The sequence below is a fragment of the Molossus molossus genome, unplaced genomic scaffold (genome assembly GCF_014108415.1).
Source record: "Molossus molossus isolate mMolMol1 unplaced genomic scaffold, mMolMol1.p scaffold_m16_p_3, whole genome shotgun sequence".
NCBI lineage: Eukaryota > Metazoa > Chordata > Mammalia > Chiroptera > Molossidae > Molossus > Molossus molossus.
The window spans coordinates 108979346-108999276 of NW_023425366.1; the positions used below are offsets into that span (position 1 = coordinate 108979346).

The following is a 19931-nucleotide window of genomic DNA, read 5'->3' on the forward strand; positions in this document are numbered from 1 at the left end:
CAACCAGAGATTTCATTAGTTATCAGCTAGTTGTCATTTAACCAGATTCCATTTATTTGAAAAGTGAAGAGACTAGTTAATAGTAATAGATAGCAAGAGAGAGAAAAATCTATGTTAGAAAAGTAATGCTTTCTCATATTGAGAGCATATCTACATTTTTAACTAGATATGCTCTCAATATGAGAAAGCACTGTTATTCTCGGCCTGAGAAAATAGTAACATATATATATATATATATATTTCATCATATATATTTTATACATCAAGAGCCACACAATCTTTAATATATTCAATAGCTATTTGTCATAGATTATTTTACATTTGTTTCCATTTTATTTTACTAAGAGACAATGAAATATACCAGATTTCTGAAAAGTTATTAGAATATATATAATAAAACAAGTTTTATTTTTACTACTGATTTTGAAAGGTTTGACTGAGATCAGGTATCAATTTACTTGACTGTGTCCCATTTTTAAATGTGTTCAAAATGTATTATAATCCTACAACAGAGTAAGATATCAAATCATAAGATACTTCATTGTGTAAGGACTCTTTCAATAGCTAAAACTTTGCACATTCATCCAAAGGATTAACTCATTGAAAAGAAACATGCGTAGAAGGAAACAAACCATACAAAATTCCCTGACAAACCTGACCTTTCAAATGAGGAATGCTATTCACCTCTGGAACTTCATACATGCTACTCACAGACATTAGACTGTGGCATTTAAGGCCAACTATAAACCAAGGAAGTCCTAATTACCCATTTCCTTAAGTTGTCCAGGCTCCCAATCTCTTGGGTTCTGACCTTCTCATTTATTTTTAGGAGTGTATTCTTTTTTTTTTCTAAAGAAATAATACACAGTAAAATATTTTTAGAGGATTCAGATTAATTGAAAAACAATGTATAGATCTACCCTCACCACAGTAACCTTAATGCTTAATCTAAACAACTGCCATCACACCAATATTTCAGACTATCCTACAACACTAGAACTGTTTGTTTCCACATGTCCCAAAGGTCATAGTGAAACAAGTAATCATATCCATATTCTCATGTATGTTTGTTTGGTAAAAGAGTGTTTCTGAATTTAGTCTATTTCTTTGTTAAGTAATTGGGTTAATAATGAAAAATTTTAACTTAGAGATAGAGTTATAACATAGATTTCTTGAAATCAAAAAGAAAAATAATTTAAAAGACAACACAGAGCAAGACATTTCTTTCAACTTAACAAATAACTGTTTTATTACTTGAAAATACCAAAAGTCTTCTGTGTTTTTTATTGTATACATCAAATGCCTTAAAAGAGTCTCAGAAACCATATCTACTATCTTAATCTCTTCAGAACATGTACATAAGGAGAAAAATCTGTAAATCAGTCCTTGATGACAGAGGGTTTGTTTAGGAGTTTACCAAATAGAATGACCCTGCTGGAATTCCTTCAAGCAGCCTGTGAAAATGTCAGAACGGAGTCTGTTTTGGAGGTCATAGTCCCCAGAGAGCTCTGAGTTTTGGCCTGTTTGTCTTTTCACATGCTTTAATATTTGAAAATCATTCCTTGTAGACACTGACTGATGCCCAGGGAATGCTAGGATTGTGGGAACTGGCAGTACCAACAAGAAAGACGAACTTCATGGGAAATCAGTGCCTACTACATTTGCCTTCTCAGCTCTCATCAGATAAGTTGCTCTTCAAATGTTATAAAGGTACACAGTGAGACATTAAGAAATTGCATGTCACTCTGACGTCTTTAAGGAAAAAAAAACCAACTTGTGAAAATAGGGGCAAAAATTGCTGGGATTACTGAAAGAAACACGAAGTTATAAAACACCATGGTGGAACCCTAAAAAACTATATTCACTGTATGAATTGAAATGCTTCATTGTCAAAATATACATACTAATAAAAAAGTTACAGTGTGCTAATTATATGCCTACACTGTTCTAAATACTTCACTTAGATGAACTCATTTAATCCTCACGGCAACCCTAAGAAGTGGGCGTTAGTATGATCCCTGTTTTGCAGATAAAGAATCGAGGCAAAGAAAACACACCTAACTTATGTAAATTCACATAACTGGTAACGCTGTGGCCAGGGTCCAGACTTGCACAGGGTGGCTCGCGAGCTGGTGATGAGACCACCGCGCCTTCCCATGGCAGGTTTACATCAAGCATGCTGACTGTAACGTGTACTAATGACATGCTGGTTACTATAAACGCTTTATTTCATTTAATCCCCCAATAACCCCTGAGATACATCTACGTGACCACCATTTATAGATGCGGCAGGCTTTGTGTGGCCTGGCACCACACACCAGAGCAATGGAGAAGCTCTAGGCTGGACTCTGTAGCCCTCTTTCTTTAAAACTATGGGGTTTTCCTCTCAGTTATCTGCAAGAATCATCTCTAAATTATTTCTGTGTACAGAGGAGGGAATTACTTTCAAATATCTATGTGTCAAGCAACTTTATGAGAATACACTACATTTTGCATTACCAATATTGTATTAGAGGCTTAAAAAACTAAGAATTACTTTTTTTTTTTTTTTATCCTCACCCGAGGATATTTTTCCATTTTTTGTACAGATAGAGTGGGAGGGAGAGAGAGGAAGGGGGAGAGAGAGAGAAACATCGATGTGAAGGGACACATCGAGTGGCTGCCACCCGCACGACCAACCAGGGCCGGGGACAAACTGCAACCGAAGTACGTGCCCTTAGCAGGAACCGAACCTGGGTCTCTCCGGACCGCAGGCCGACGCTCTAACCGCTGAGCCAAACTGGCCAGGGCAAGAATTACTTTTAAGTTAACAGATACAATGATCATTCAATAAATGTTTTCGAAAAATAAAAAGCATCCCCATTTCTACTCTTGAATTTTTTTTAATATTTAGGGAGAGCTGAATATTCTGATATGGTAAACTTTTCTTTTATATAATACATGATGTGATTAGATCAAGCAGTCCAATTGATACCCTTCTTAACTTATTGTCAGGATCAAGGCTTCTATCAAAGAGGATCTCCTAGTTTGTTGCTATAAATCTCAAATCTGCAGAGTACTGACTAATTCTAACATTTGTTAGTTCTTAAACATAGCCTAGAAGAACCAATTGCAAGTTGTGAAGCAGACTTTTTGCTTTTCTTGTTATATTCTTATTAAACAGAGAGGTCGTATGTCAAAAATTTAAGTTGGTAAAACAGACATCCAACTATTAACATTATCTTAATGAAAGTAACAACATAAATGACCAAAAAAAAACCCAAAACCATGAATAATTTGGGCTTAAGGAAAAAAAGCTAAAATACTGTCTTTTAACTGATAATCTGATGCTATTATAAATATGTTAACACATACCTGCCAACTTTTAAAAATCATGAATAGGAAGATATGGCATAGTCTCTGTCTATATAAATATATATTTGGTTAAACCTCACCTGAGGATATTTTTCCATTGATTTTTACATAAAGGGGAAGGGAGGAGCAGAGGATAGGAGTGAGGGAAGGAAGAAGAGGGAGGGAAGCAGAGAGAGAGAGGGAGAAACATCGATGCGAGAGATACACCTCAATTAGCTGCCCCCCCGAAGGATCCTGACCAAGGCCGGGGACTGAACCTACAACTCAGATATGTGCCCTTGACTGGGAAGTCTAACCTGCAACCTTTCAGTTCAAGGGCCAATGCTCTAACTGCTGAGCCAAAGTAGCCAGGGCATGTATGGCATATTCTAAATTAGATACATTATGTTTGAAGATAACACAAATTTAGTCAATTTCTCTTTCCTTTTCAATATGTGAGAATGTCTGACTAATTGAGCGAGCTGGCATGTATGTTTAATAATATACCTGTGAGGAACGTATAAGCAGTGACATTACTAATTCCTATCTATGGAAAATGCTATCAGTTAACTGAGATGAAGTTATCTTCCATTCTTTCTATTTCTGCTGCCCAATGACTAGCACAAGGCAAAAGTGACAATCAGATATAAGAACACGTGATGTAATGAGGGAGGGCAGCCAGAGAAAGACACATGGGCTGAAAGCTACCACATGGATATTACAGTAAGCATACCGTGACACAGAGAGCTTCTGAGACTTACCCATGCTCACAGACTGAGTCAGCAGAGGAGACTGGAGTCCTGACTCCCAAAAGACTACACTTCCTGTTAATAATAGTGAGGGCAGCAGGTGAGGGTAGCCAACAATATGGATTAATTTAAAGGAGTTAGAAAAACACTGGATATGATATTTACTAATTAGTATGGGTGATTATTAACTACAAACCCAAGAGAAAATTCCAATACATTTGTTATACCAAAATATGTCTTGTTGCTTTCTGCCACAATAATACTTTATTACAGATATCTTAAAATAACAAAGGAAGAAAAATAATCATGGACTACTTTTTTCCCAGTACATTGCCTATATCTAGCCTTTCTTTTTCCCTTTAGCTAGAAAATGTGACTGTGGTCGGGTTAAATGGCTGACATAAGTAAAAAGAGTGCTGACTTAAATTTAACAAAGACTCTTGGCCCAGCACAGGCTCTGATTCAATTATTCAATTATAAATTAACTATTCAATTCCAAGTATCCCTAAAAGGTCTAAGGAGCTGGGGTAGGGGGTGGGAGTGAGGATCACAGTTGAGTAATATTTATTAACTAATCACTATATTTTATATGTTACCTTTTAAAGTTGCTTCCTGAGAAACAGCAGACTAGTAACTCTAGAAAAGCCTTGTATAAGTTTAAGATAACATGGTCTCATGCTGGATTAAACTGCTAATTATTATGTTCTAAATCTTACTTTTAAATAAGTATGTTAATTGCTGATGCTCTAAGGGTATTTCTGCAAGAGGACACAATTTAAAGACTGACTAATTCAAAATGAGGCTTTGGGTTGTTACATAACTGGGACCTATGGTCCTGCTGATGAACTTTTTTTTTTTTTTTAACATATTTCAATTTTTTATCCTCACCCAAAAACATTTTTCCATTTTTTGTTCAGAAAGAATGGGGGGGGAGAGAAACATCGATGTGAAGGGACACACTGAGTGGTTGCCACCTGCACGACCCAACCAGGGGCGGGGACAAATTGCAACCGAGGTACATGTCCTTAGTGGGAACTGACCACAGGCCAGGGCTCCAACCGCTGAGCCAAACTGGCCAGGGTCTGCTGATGAACTTTTGAAACCATACGCTTCATCTACCCCTCTAGCGATAATCAAAACACGCCTATGTTAGTGTCCTGAACATACCAGCTACAAATGGCAGACTGTAAATTAATGCTCAACCCCCTCCCTCCCTCAACACACACACACAGTGCTTGGGTGTGTTCAGCAATGCACTGAAGCAAACTAAATCCTCAGTAACTGCACACCTATTTAAATAGGAAACCCAGAGTAGAAAAAGGAAGGTGGACAGCGTTATAGGTGCTTATTTACATTGTGAAACAAAATATTTAATAACAGACTTTATAAAGCCCATTGTGAAAGACAGCACCTCACCTTTAAGCTACTTATATGGATTCTTTTTCATTTGGAAGGGTTCAAGAGATTGTCAAACAAAAACAGTATGAGAGCTGCCACAATTAATCAAGAATTTCATTTAGCAGTTGTCAGGAGGTTTATAGTTGGCTTTTAAACGTTATAATTGTGGTAAGTATAAGCCCTAAAGCCTAATTTTTAAAAAATATTCAAAACTAAGGAAAATTATATTTAAGGAGCATATAATTCTCTTCTTAAGTCTAAATATTATTAAGTAACTCCTGAAAGCAGGAAAATAAATTATGTAAATGTATGAAGATATTAATTAATATCTTTAAGAATTATTTGAAATATTTAAGATCCTAAATATGGTAACAGTAAAGCCAATTTTACAGAAAATTATTCATTTCTATTACCTCCAGCCATAGAAAGGAAAAGCAAGAATCCATAGTTCCTTCTCTTGGCTATTTAGCCTTTAATTATTTTTCTCCCATTTATGACACTATGAGAAATTTATGCCTGGATGTCTGCTCCAGAGACAAATAACCATATCCTCTCTCTCCCTCACCAATCTCCACTAGACCATACCAGCTCCTGTACATTCTAAGGATCATGGTTGTGCTCAAGACAAATGCTCATCACCTTTGAACTGCCAGTAAGCCTAATAGGTTAAAGAGCAGTGGGGAAATGTTTTCAAAGGAAAACCCCCCAAAAAGACCCACTGTGAACATGTGCCATTTATTTTCCAAGGTACAAGGCAGGCAGTTTTGTTTGGCTGGGTTCCAAGGTGAAGCAAATTCATCTGACTATTTGCAAATGTATTAATAACTATTGGATCCAACACAAAGAGCCACCTTGTATTCCCTTGTATGCTACAGACTTTTGAATAAATTATTTTCTTTGTAATAAGAACAAGAAATGGTCTAAAATTTTTCAATGTGATAAATTTAATGGATGGATATTTTAAAAAACTTTTCAAGATGGGACTATAAGCTCAAAAATCTAATAACCATAGTAACCAGTAATACCAAAGTTTAAAGTAAGAGTAACAAATAAGTCTCTCCTCTTCACTGAGGTCTAAAACATGCCATGTCACAGTATACAGTTTCAAAGAGTTGGTTAATATAGGGAGAGAAGGTGGCAAACGCTTGTTTTCCTCATACTTGACACAACTACCGACAGCTGGCCTGCAGCGTGTCTGCGGCCATGCTAACCTGACTGAGCCTCATCTCCAGAGACATATCAAGAAGTACTGAAATACCAAACAGTTTTATAAAAGGGGGATCTAGGTCAGCTTATCCACTTATTATATGATACTGCTGAAAATGACTTAAAAGCTTATAGTCACCAACCCGCACAGATTAGTCTTGCAAATGACCTCAGCTAGGTGTGGATCCCAGGAAAGGAGCCGCAACTTTCAGGTATGTCCTTTCCATCAACTTCGCCTTTCTAAAAGCTATACTCCTTTTATAAAGCTATACTCAATTTATAGCACCTGAGATTTTCCTATTTAAACAGTAAAAGAACTAACTGTCCCCCTGACTGATTTCCCTTCTATTCCCACCATCTGAAGGAATATTAATACTGAAACATAAAAACGAGTCTACTGTGTGTATAAAATGTCAAAGCTCAATATCTCTCTGTGTGTAATGTCTTAGTAAAGGTACATCATTTATGTGTTTCTGTATATTCACTTTCTTTTCTGAAAGACTCACTTGTTGGAAAGTTCATTGCCTAAATGGTTGCCTTACTTCTGAAGAGCCATGGACTATAGAATTATTTTGGACATGTTCATGGGTAAAGGAGAACTCTAGCTTATCTTTATTAAGCATCCTTCATGTTTACTCTAGTAGTGGGAATACTCTGCCACTCTACTACCACTGCCAACATAAATATTAATTTTTTAAAAAGGGAGATCCTGGAATCATTATGTAAATGTCAACTTTGCTTTTCTTGTAAAGTTTACTTATAAACTATTTGGTGACATAATCCTTCTACACAATAAACCCAAATTGAAATGTCTTCATTTTCCCTCACCATAAAAGAAGTAATTCTAACAAGTGAAATTCAAATACTTAGAAATAACAAAACACAATCATCAAGAAAATATCTAAACCTGATTATCTCAAAATATCTAAACTGTACTTTGTATTAATTTTTAGGCTAATACCTACATTTTGTATATAGTATCATTTAAACAAAGCATTAAGAAGACCTAAAAATGAAGAATAAACTTGAAAAAAATCATTAAGGTAAGAAAGTTATGGTTCTTCCATCTATGTATTATTTGATGTGGTTCTACTATACTCACATAACTGCATCAAAAACCTACATTTCTGATACTGTACCTGGACAAGGATTGCATACATGCTTTGTAATGTATATGTAAATTAGGCTAATATATCATAATCCTAAAATTGGAGTATATGCCCAAATATAAGGTAAAGATTTTAAATTCCTGAAGTCACATGTTAGAAAAAAAAGAGATTCTCTCATATTCGAGTCATTCCATAATATCCCATACTATGATATGCTCTTTCATTTACTTAATATTAAACAAAAAAGTATTTGAGAAAAATGCTTTGGCTATGGAAAACAATATGGTGGTTCCTCAAAAAATTACAAATAGAGTTACCACATGACCCCGCAATCTGTCTTGTGGGTATCTACCAAAAAAATCTGAAAACATTTATTCATAAAGATATATGCAGTCCTGGCCGGTATGATTCAGTGATTAGAGCATCGGCCCAGGGACCAATGAGTCATGGGTTTGATTCCAGTCAAGGGCACGTGCCTCAGTTTCGGTTCATCCCTGGCCCTGGTCCAGTCGTGTGGAAAGCAAAGAGTCAATGTGGCTCTATCACATCGATGTTTCTCTTAGTCTCTCTCTCTCCCTCCTCCCTCTATCTGATGATGAATGGAAGAATATCCTCAGGTGAGGAATGAAAAAAAAAGATATATGCACCCCTATGCTCACTGCAGCATTACTCACAGTGGCCAACACATGGAAACAACTGAAGTGTCCTTCTATAGATAATTGGATAAAGAAGATGTGGTACATATATACAATGGGATACTGCTCAGCCATAAGAAAAGATGAAATACTGCCATTTTTGACAACACAAATGGATCTTGAGAATACCATACTAAGCAAAATAATCAGACAGAAAAAGTCAAGAACCACGTGTTTCACTCATATGTGGGATATATAACTAAAAGTAACAAATGAACAAATAAGACAAATAAACAAACAAAAACGCACAGACACAAACAACAGTATGATACTTGCCAGAGAGAAAGGGGGCTGGAGAGAGGTAGTAAAGGGTAGAGGGGGTCAAATGTATGGTGACAGAAGAAGATTTGACTTTGGGTTGTAAACACACATGCAATATACAGATGAAGTATTATAGAACTGTACACTTGAAACCTATAAAGTTTTATTAACCAATGTCATCCCAATAAATTGAATTTTAAAAATTTTAAATCAACTTCATTAAAAGCTGGTTTTAGGACATTTACAGAAATATCTTAATAGAATCAGAAGAAAAAAAGTTTAAGAAGAAAATTAATACATTAATTATTTCAAGGTTATAACCTTAAAATTCAAAGAGTTGGATGTTGTTACAAAGAAGACTTTCAAAAATGCTTTTAAAAAAGTCATCAAATAGTATTCTCTCAGAAAGGACACAAGTTAACAGCTGCTAATTCTGGTGAAGTAACTGGGTAGCTAAAAGATGAGACTGGGAGGGTGACCTACTTTTCACTGTGTACCCATTACTTTTTTTAATTGTATGAATCAATGTATTACTACTCAAAAAAAAGGATTAAATTCAGAAACAGAAACTATAGCCCTAAAAATGTTATAACCAATCACAGATCAAACATGAGTAATGTTATAGAGATTATAAATATACAACTATAAGACATAAAAAAAACACACACACAAAAAAACATAAAAAACACCACCAAAAAACTGCAGTGCCACTGTTTTGTAAATGGTACTTGTGGTTTATACATAAAATCTTCAGTGTCAGATCATGCATGTATTCAAAAACTGTTGTAACTCAAACAAAAGAGACAGAAATAAAGATGCACTCTGGATTTTCATGCTAGATAGGTGATGCAGAGGTTCTAATGATGATAAAAACACCACAAAGATTCATGGATAGAGTTTGAGCAAGATGGTTTCATGAAATATGAGGGTGGATGATAAAACAATTCTTCTACATTATTGCACTGCTCCATAAAATGTGACTTAAATTTAATAAATTAAAACTTGTACCATTTCATCTATCTCCCTAAAAGTTTATAAGGGGAGACCACCTTATATTTGAGTTTACCTTATATTCAGGCATACATATTCAAGAGAACATTCTTGCAAGAGAATGTGGTGAGCTGGATCAAGTAAATCCCCACAGACTATAAACTTATTCCATACACTTGACTTCTCTCCTCTGCTACACCTGACCATTTTCTTGAGCAATTGTATATTAGAGTAATTTTATATCCACTCAGCTTTTTTTGGGCAGACAATAATTTGAACATTATTATACTGATCCAAGTGTACCATTCACATTTAGTTCAGAAAATGTGGTTGTTCTCTCTCAGTCACTAAGATAAAGCTAGGTTCTAAAGCCATCATCTGTCAAACAGAGCCACAGGAAGGCTCTAACAGCACCTTAGTCAAAATATCACTGTATACCAATTAAACTGCAAGGGTTGTGCAACAACAAGCATCAGATATCTTATGTGAAGGGAAAACAAGCTCTAGTCCAAAGACATGTATTAAAAAACTAAGAATAGTAGCAAAAATCTTTTATCCATTTTCCTAAATAAGATAAGGCCAATAATTAAAGGAACTGGGAAACACTCAGAACCCAGAAAAACAAGTTAACAAGATAGTACATAGAAGTGTTCTATAGGGAAACAGTTTTATATTTCTTCTGGCTTTTAAAAATGAAGTTAAAAATATATATTTGTGAATATAAGACTCGTCAGAACTGAGGAAAACACAGTAAATCCACTTCAAATTCTTAATTCTGCACTTATAATATGCATCCTTAGTGTCTTTGTAAATTTTAATATTTTATTTTTTGTTATTTTTTAAGTTTTAAGTATTAAGAATAAGGTATATCCTCTCTCTATTCATTTATGTTAAAAATTGGCAGCATTGCGTTTTCTGGAAACTCTGGGATGCCTCTGTAATCAATGAAAATTTCCTGAACAGATTACAAATAAATAGAAAATACTCATTTAGGATACAAGGATGAGCCAACCAAAGACTGAAAATATGGCTATATCTAATACCCATTCAGGTAAAAAATACTCAAATAAAACATTCTTGTTCTCTTAGTGATCACTGAGACAGCACAAATTTTGCCAATTCTGAAGTTGAGGTGCAACACATTAAAGGTGGTGAAATTGGGAGGAGAATCTATTTAATTCCACAATCTATTTTCCCTGGAATCAGCACAGGAAGCTACTTTCCAATACCATTCTAGCATGAAATCATCTGCTTGAGCTAAAATGGTTGAATCTAAAGCTTATTTCCAAAAATAATGTTGCACTAAAGATACTGGGGTAATAATGGTAGAATTGGACGTAAAAGAAAATTCTGCCTGTTATTCAAAACCACGCAGTACCCCATGAGGTTCTCTCCTGTGTGACGGACTGCCAAATGTAACTGGCCTCCCCCAAAAAATTATCACCAAAGAGAAGTAAACTGGGCTCACAAAGAAGTAAGTCTTCAAATCAAAGCCCCCCACTGCACATGCTGAAGAACTCACCATTCTTCCTTTCGTTCAGAGGAGGTAAGTACTGACTGGACTGCAAGGACAGTTCCTGGAATTCGTGGGCAACGGCTTCACTTTGAGGACTTGGAGCAAGATGTGCTAAAGGTCCCAATTCATCCTCAGTATCCAGTGCCCCTGTGTGATCCATTGTGTTCCAGTCACTGGCAACAGGAAGTACGAGACACCTCTTATATGTGGTCTGTTGAAGAGACTGTCAAAATAAAGAATGTGTGAGTATGTGGTACATTTATTTTTCTCCAATTTGCATAAAAGTATTATCAGATATATAACTTGTAAATATTTTCTCTAAGTCAATGGATTATCTTTCTATGCTCTTAATAGTGTTTTGTGAAGAAAAGATGTTTTTAATTTGATGAAGTCCGGTTTATCAAATTTTCTTTTATAGATCATGTTTTTAAGTGCTGTAGCTAAGAAATCTTTGATTAACCCAAGGTCACAAAGATTATCATTTATTTTTCTTTTAAATAGTTTTTGTTTTACATTTAAGTCTCTGATCCACTTTGGGTTAATTTTTATATATGCTGTGAGATCCAAATAAAAGTTTCTTGGTTTTCTTTTTGGCATGAGGATATCTGACTGTCTCAACTCCATTTGTTGAAAAGGTAATCTTTTCTTCACTAAGTTGCGTTTGCATCTTTGTTGCAAGTCAACTGACCATATATATGTGGACTGATTTCTTGATTCTGTATTTAGTTTCCAGAAAGAAAGACAGCCACAAAGAGGCACTCCTAAATTCTGTGTATAAACTCTGCCCAAGCCTCTGACTGACCCCTAAATTATGCACACGCAGGACAGACTCCCAAACAACCCAACTCAGGCAAAAAGAACAACTGAGATTTCAGCTGCTGTTCACCATAGGAAAGATGAACTTTGCAAAAGTGAGTTCAGCAAAGTTAACTGTGTATTAAAATACAACACTACTCTTGAAAGGAAATCTTACAGAATCCAGAGTCTCTTATAACCGTACATTCGGAATTCCACCCCCCTCCCCGACCAAATTCCCTTTAATAGCGAAGACAAATTGTCATGAGCAGACACATGTTACAAGTAATGCTAAAAGAATTTCTTCAGGTTGAAGAGCAGTGTTACCAGATAGAAACTTGCCTATTAAGAATGAAAAGCATCAGAAACAGTAAACAGTAGATAAATATCAAAGACTAGTTTTTCCTCTTTATTTCTTTAATATTATGATTGAAAGTAAAAATTATAACACTGTTATGGGGTTTATAATGTATACATATGTAGTACATATGGCAGTTATAACATAAAGGATGAGGGAGGGGTGACCATATTACAATATTCTTACATTTCTATGCATTATATAAAAGTTGTATAATTTTAACTTAAAGTAGACTGCGACATTAAGGTTGTACACTGTAATTCCGAGAGCAACCATTAAAAAAATACAAATATTTTGCTCTGGCCGGTTTGGCTCAGCGGTTGGAACGTCAGCCTGCGGACCAGAGAGTCCTGGGTTCGGTTCCTGCTAAAGGCACATAGAAAAAAATAAAAAATAAAAAAATCACAAATATTTTTAGCTAAAAAGCAAATAGGAAAATTAAAAGAAATTTTAAAGCTATTCAATTAACTTAAAAAGAACAGAGAAACAAAAACAAAATAGGAAAAATAACAAACAGTAAAATAATGGCCCTAAATCCAACCTTATAAGTGAACTAAATACTATTATTAAAAGATAGACTGAATTTCAAAATGGCGGCAGAGTGAATGAAAGCTACACAGACCGTCTCCCAGGACCAAACTGGAATTACGTCTAAAATAAAGACAAATCATTGGGAAAAGGCAACTGAAAAGCAGCTTGCGAGGACCATATAACCAGGAACACTAGCTCGATCCTGGTAGGACTGTGGGGGCACGACAGGGGGGCTGGGAGCCCAAGGACAGCAGCGGACTTAGCTGTGAGCAGCACCCTCGGGGTTACACTACCAAGCGGCTCCACAGCACAGAGCCGGGACAAACACTGAAATAGCCACAGCCACTCACCTTGGGTTATGGCAGAGGGAGGGCGGACAGGGCAGTAACTATGTGGGGGACACTTGGGATTTCGAGGGCGCTCAGAGCTTTAGCTGAGTGGTGGCCACACAGGACTATGGCCATCTTACTCCTTCCCAGGGCTCTGGGGAGAGGCGGTGGCCCCTCCCTCAGGGATTCAACCTGACCCAGATGCGCCATTGAAATGTAAATTGAGGCTCATTAACAACCAGCACCTGCCCCATCCTCAGGAAATCCCCTTACACTGAACACCTGAGGGAGTTTTTCATTCAACGAGAACCCAACACTCTTCAAGTAACTGCTACTGAGAGCCTCCAGGCAAAAAGCTAGAGGATAACTGAACCATGCCTGGGCTAGCAAGTCTAACCAGGAAAGTAAGACTTGACAGTGGTGTTTAACATGGGTCCTCCCTCACTCATCCAAACCCAGGAGAGGGGGCCACAAACAGCAGAACACCAACACCAACAGGGATTATTTGGCAGGCTCCAAAGCCCACTGAGATAGCCAAAATGGTGAAACAAAGAAACAAATGCCAAATGAAAGAACAAGAGACCTCTACTGAAGATGAGATAAATAAGGAACAGTTAAGCAAGTTAACAGAGCTAGAATTCAGAGCCATGATCTTGAGGAAGCTCAACACCATGAGTAAAGCCATAGAAATGTTGAAAAGCAACCAACTGGAAATTAAAAACCACCAAGAAGAAATGAAGAATGACACATCAGAAATAAAGAACACATTGGAAGGTCTAAACAGCTGAGTAGAGGAAGCTGAGGACCGGATCAGTGAATTAGAAGACAGGGTAGAAAAAAAATCAACCAATCATAAAAACAAAACAAAAAAACAATTAAAAAACAGGAAGACAGCTTAAGAGAACTGTGGGACAACTGGAAACATAATAACATTCGCGTCATAGGAGTCCCCGGAGAAGAAGAAGACAATGAGCAAGGGTTAGAGAAGATATCTGAAGAAATAGTGACAGAAAACTTCCCTAATTTGGTGAAGGAAGAAGGCATTCAAGTTCAAGAAGCACAGAGAGCCCCAAGTAAGAACCCAAACAGGCCCACACTAAGACACATAGTAATTAAAATGCCAAAAGTTAAAGACAAAGAGAGAATCCTAAAAGCAGCAAGAGATAAGCAACAGGTTACCTAAAAAGGAACCCCCATAAGGCTAACAGCAGACTTCTCAACAGAAACACTACAGGCCAGAAGGGATGGCATTAAGTATTCAAGGTCATGAAAAACAAGGATCTGAATCCAAGACTACTCTACCCAACAAGGCTTTCATTCAAAATAGAAGGTCAAATAAAAACCTTCTAAGAAAAAAAAAAGGCTAATGGAATACATTAGCACCAAACCAGCACTGCAAGAAATGTTAAAAGGACTTCTGTAATTAGTAGAAGAAACAGGAAGAAAAATAGAACCACAATAAACAAAAATGGCAATAAATAAGAACATATCAATAATGACCTTAAATGTAAATGGACTGAATGCTCCCATAAAAAGATACAGAGTAGCTGATTGGATAAGAAAGCATGACTCATCTATATGTTGTTTACAAGAAACCCACCTCAAAACAAAAGACTCACATAGGTTGAAAGTAAAGGGATGGAAAAAAATCTTCCCAGCAAACAAAAAGGAAAAAAAAGCTGGGGTACAACTACTCATATCTGATAAAATAGATTTCAAAATGAAGGCCATAACTAGAGACAAAGAAGGCCACTACATAATATTGAAAGGATCTATCCAACAGGAAGATATAACCTTGATAAACATATATGCACCCAATATAGGAGCACCAAAATATATTTAAAATCTTCTGGAGGACTTCAAATGAGAAATTGACAGCAATACAATCATAGCAGTGGACTTCAACACCCACTGACATCACTGGATAGATCCTCTAGACAAAAAATTAGCAAGGAAACAGAGACTCTAAATGAAGCACTAGACCAAATGGATTTAATAGATATCTACAGAGAAGTATACCCCAAAACTACAGAATTCACATTCTTCTCAAGTGTACATGGGACATTCTCAAAGATAGACCACATGTTAGGACACAAACTAAATCTCTACAAGTTCAAGAAGATTGGAATCATATCAAGCATCTTCTCAGATCACAATGGCATGAAACTAGAAATCAACTGCAATAAGAACACGCAAAGACATTTGAACAATGACTGGGTTACCGAGATGATCAAGGAAGAAATGAAAAACTTCCTGGAAACCAATGGAAATGAACACACAACAACACAATCTATGGGATGCAGTGAAAGCAGTTCTGAGAGGGAAGTTCATAGCACTACAGGCCTACCTAAAGAAACAAGAAAAATCTCTAATAGACTATCTAACCTCACAACTTAAAGAACTAGAAAGCAAACAAAAAGAAAACCCCAGAGCAAGTAGAAGAAAGAAAATAAAAATCAGAGCAGAAATAAATGACATAGAGATAACAAACAAACAAACAAACAATTCAAAGGATTAATGAAACAAAGAGCTGGTTTTTCGAAAAGATAAACAAGATTGATGGACCCTTAGGTAGACTCACCAAGAAACAAAGAGAGAGAACCGAAATACACAAAATCGGAAATGAAAGAGGAGAAGTAACAACTGATACCACAGAAATACAAAAGATCGTTAACAACTACTATGAACAATTATATGGCAACAAATTCGACAATCTAAGTGAAATGGACAAATTTCTAGAAACACATCATCTCCCAAAACTGGACCAGGAAGAGATAGAAAACCTGAACAGAACAATAATAACTAAGGAAATTGAAGATGTAATCAAGACTCTCCCAGCAAACAAAAGCCCAGACCCCAATGGCTTCACGGGAGTTTGATCGAACATTCAAAAAAGAACTAACACCCATTCTCCTCAAACTTTTTCAAAAAATTCAAGAAGAAGGAAGACTTCCAAACTCGTTTTATGAAGCCAGCATAATTCTAATTCCAAAACCAGAAAAAGACACTACAAAGAAAGTAAACTACAGGCCAATATCCCTGATGAACACAGACGCCAAAATCCTGAACAAAATACTAGCAAATCGGATCCAGCAATACATCAAAAAAATTATTCACCAAGTGGGGTTCATCCCAGGGATGCAAGGCTGGTACAATATTTGCAAATCAATAAATGTGATACACCACCTGAATAAAATGAATAAAAACCACATGATCATATCAATAGATGCTGAAAAAGCATTCGACAAAATCCAGCATCCATTTCTGACAGAAATGCTCAGCAATTTGGGAATAGAGGCATCATATCTCGACATAATAAAGGCCATATATGAAAGACCTACAGCCAACATCATACTCAATGGGCAAAAACTAAAAGCATTTCCCTTAAGAATAGGGAAAAGACAGGGATGCCCACTTTTGCCACTCTTATTTAACATAGTACTGGAAGTCTTAGCCACAGCAATCAGACAGGAAGAAAAAATAAAATTGGATAAAAGGAAGTGAAACTGTCATTATTTACAGATGACATGATATTATACACAGAAAACCCTGAAGACTCCATCAAAAATCTACTTGACTTTATAAATGAATTTTGCAAAGTAGCAAGATACAAAATTAATATCAAGAAATCGACGGCATTCTTATACTCCAATGATGAACTCACAGAAAGAGAAACTGAAAAAACAATCCCATTTACCATGACGGCAAAAAAATTAAGATACCTAGGAATAAACTTAACCAAAGTAAAGAACCTATTTGCAGAAAACTATGGGACATTAAAAAAAGAAATAGAGGGAGATATAAAAAAGTGGAAGCACATACCTTGTTCATGGATTGGAAGAAGTAGCATCATTAAAATGTCTATATTACCCAAAGCAATCTATAGATTCAATGCAATCCCCATCAAAATACCAATGACATACTTCATAGAACTAGAACAAATACTTCAAAAGTTCATATGGAACCAAAAAAGATTCCAAATAGCCACAGCAATCTTGAAAAAGAAGGACAAGGTAGGTGAAATCACAATACTGGATATTAGGTTATACTACAAAGCTACTGTAATCAAAACAGCTTGGTACTGGCACAAGAACAGGCATATAGACCAGTGGAACAGAACAGAGAACCCAGAAATGGACCCAAGACGTTATGCTCAATTTATATTTGACAAAGGAGGCAAGAGCATACAATGGAGTGAAGACAGCCTCTTTAATAAATGTTTTTGGGAAAACTGGACAGCTACATGCAAAAAAATGAAACTAGACCATCTTACACCATACAGAAAAATAAATTCAAAATGGATAAAAGACTTAAATGTGACCCGTGAATCCATAAAAATCCTAGAAGAAAATGTAGGCAACAAAATTTCAGACATCATACGCAGCAGAATTTTCCCTGATATATCACCTAAGGCAACAGAAACAAAGGAAGAAATGAACACATAGGACTACATCAAACTAAAAAGCTCTGCGCAGCAAAAGAAACTACCATCAAAATGGAAAGGCAACCCACCATATGGGAGAGCATCATTGCCAATGATACATCAGATAAGGGGTTAATTTCCAAAATATATAGAGTACTCATACAACTCAACAAAAGGAGACAAAGAACCCAATTAAAAAATGGGCAGAGGAGCTGAATAGATACCTCTCCAAACAGGACATACAAATGGCCAAGAGACATATGAAGAAATGCTCAACATCACTAATCATCAGAGAGGCAAATTAAAACAACTATGAGGTATCACCTCACACCTGTCAGAATGGCCGCCATCAACAAATCAGCAAACAAGTGTTGGTAAGGGTGTAGAGAAAAGGGGACTCTAGTACACTGCTGGTGGGAATGCAGACTGGTGCAGCCACTATGGAAAACACTATGGTGTTACCTCAAAAAATTAAACATTGAATTCCATTTAACCTAGTGATCCCACTTCTAGGAATATACCCTAAGAAGCCTGAAACACCAATCAGAAAGAATATATGTACCCCCATGTTCAAAGCAGCACTATTTACAATAGCTAAGATCTGGAAACAGCCCAAGTGTCCATCAGTAGATGAATGGATAAAAAAGCTTTGGTACATATACAAAATGGAATACTATGCAGCTGTAAGAAAGAAAGATCTCTTATCCTTTGAGACGACATGGAGGGACCTGGAAAGTATTATCCTAAGTGAATCCAGCCAAGAAGAAAAAGACAAATACCACATGATCTCACTTATTTGTAGAATATAATAAACATAACATTCTGAGGAATAGGGTAGACCCAGAGACATGGAAGTAGGGTACAGACTGACAACCCTCAAAAGAGGGGGTGGTGGGGACAGGGAAGAGATAAACTACAGAAGAGGGAGTGGTGCGGGGAGGGAAGAGATAAACCACAGAACTTATATGCATGTACGCATAACCAATGGACATGGACAACAAAGCCGGGGATGGGGTGGAGGGGATGGGGAGGAGGGTGTCTATGTGGTAAAAAAGGAGATACATCTGTAACAAAAATGAAATAAAATAAATAAATATAAAAATAAAAGATAGACTGACAGAATGAATTTTTAGAAGTCTAAGAATACATGCCAATGAGTGACACTTTAAATAAGACGACATATATAGAATGAAAGTAAATGGATAGAAAAAAACAGTTATGCAAACAAAAAGCTCAGAAAGGCTGGACTCCTAAAAATGTGTTTAGTAAGTGAATATGCATCTAAAATGACTTATTTTGCTAGGAAATATAAAAATATGACTTCTTGATTTTTTTTCAAATTAATTTTTTTTCAAATAATTTTCTTTTCAAATTATTTGTTCATATAAGATAAAGTATATTCACAGAATATTAATTCTATGCCACAAGTACCACGATGCCTTATAATGGCAAAAGATGTACAAACTCTGACATTATTGCTAATAATGTCAAAGATCCTTTAGGCACAATATTTAAAAATATTTCCATGGAATATCATCTGTTCTTCATATTGAATAATTTTTTTCAACCTATTATTCCTTAACATTATGCTCACCTTAAACTCCCACGCATCCCTTCAAATTAAGAAAATTATAAACTAAGAAAATCTTTACAAAATGCATCAAAAGAATAAGTGTTTGGCTATTCTGAATTCTACAACGAAATTTGCAAGATGTAACCTAATATCTACATAACTGCTTGATATTTTTCTTTTGAAACACAAATCCAACATCAAACATAAAGACTCTCTGTCCAATAATCTCTTATTGCGATGGCATTAGAACAAATTTTTTTCTTTGGGTCATAATTTAGTTATAAAAGTAAGGCAATCACTTAGCTTTAACTAGCCACACTGTGATAAAATATTAATTTGTCTACAACTGACACAATGTATATCAATTTAATATCTCACATATCCCAATAATATAACTTCATTCCAAAATGAAACTAATTAAATATTATTCAGCATTAGGTCAAAACACAGTATAAAAACAGGAAGATCAACCTGGGATATGGCTTCTGCTCTCCAAAAAACAAACCGCTTTGTTGTCAGATATTACACTTGGAGAGAAAAAGCATAATATAGAAAAAAGAAAACAAGACATCGCACTTCATTTGTTCATTTACTGATTCACTCATACCTTTTTTCTGAATGGCATCAAGATAACACTAATAATGGTCTTATATTTTAAAAGATGT

At 35.9% G+C, this 19931-nt stretch overlaps 1 protein-coding gene across 1 annotated transcript in view; it reads right to left on the minus strand.

Moving 5' to 3' along the window:
* Positions 1-19931, minus strand: part of MRTFB (myocardin related transcription factor B) — a 166359-nt gene that overhangs the window by 109239 nt on the left and 37189 nt on the right. Inside the window, exons 2-3 of the mRNA XM_036280915.1 lie at positions 11264-11480; positions 4095-4157 (exon numbers count right to left, since the gene is read on the minus strand). Coding sequence (XP_036136808.1) covers positions 4095-4157; positions 11264-11417 — 217 coding nt within the window. The 5' untranslated portion in view covers positions 11418-11480. The remainder of the gene's footprint in view (positions 1-4094; positions 4158-11263; positions 11481-19931) is intronic.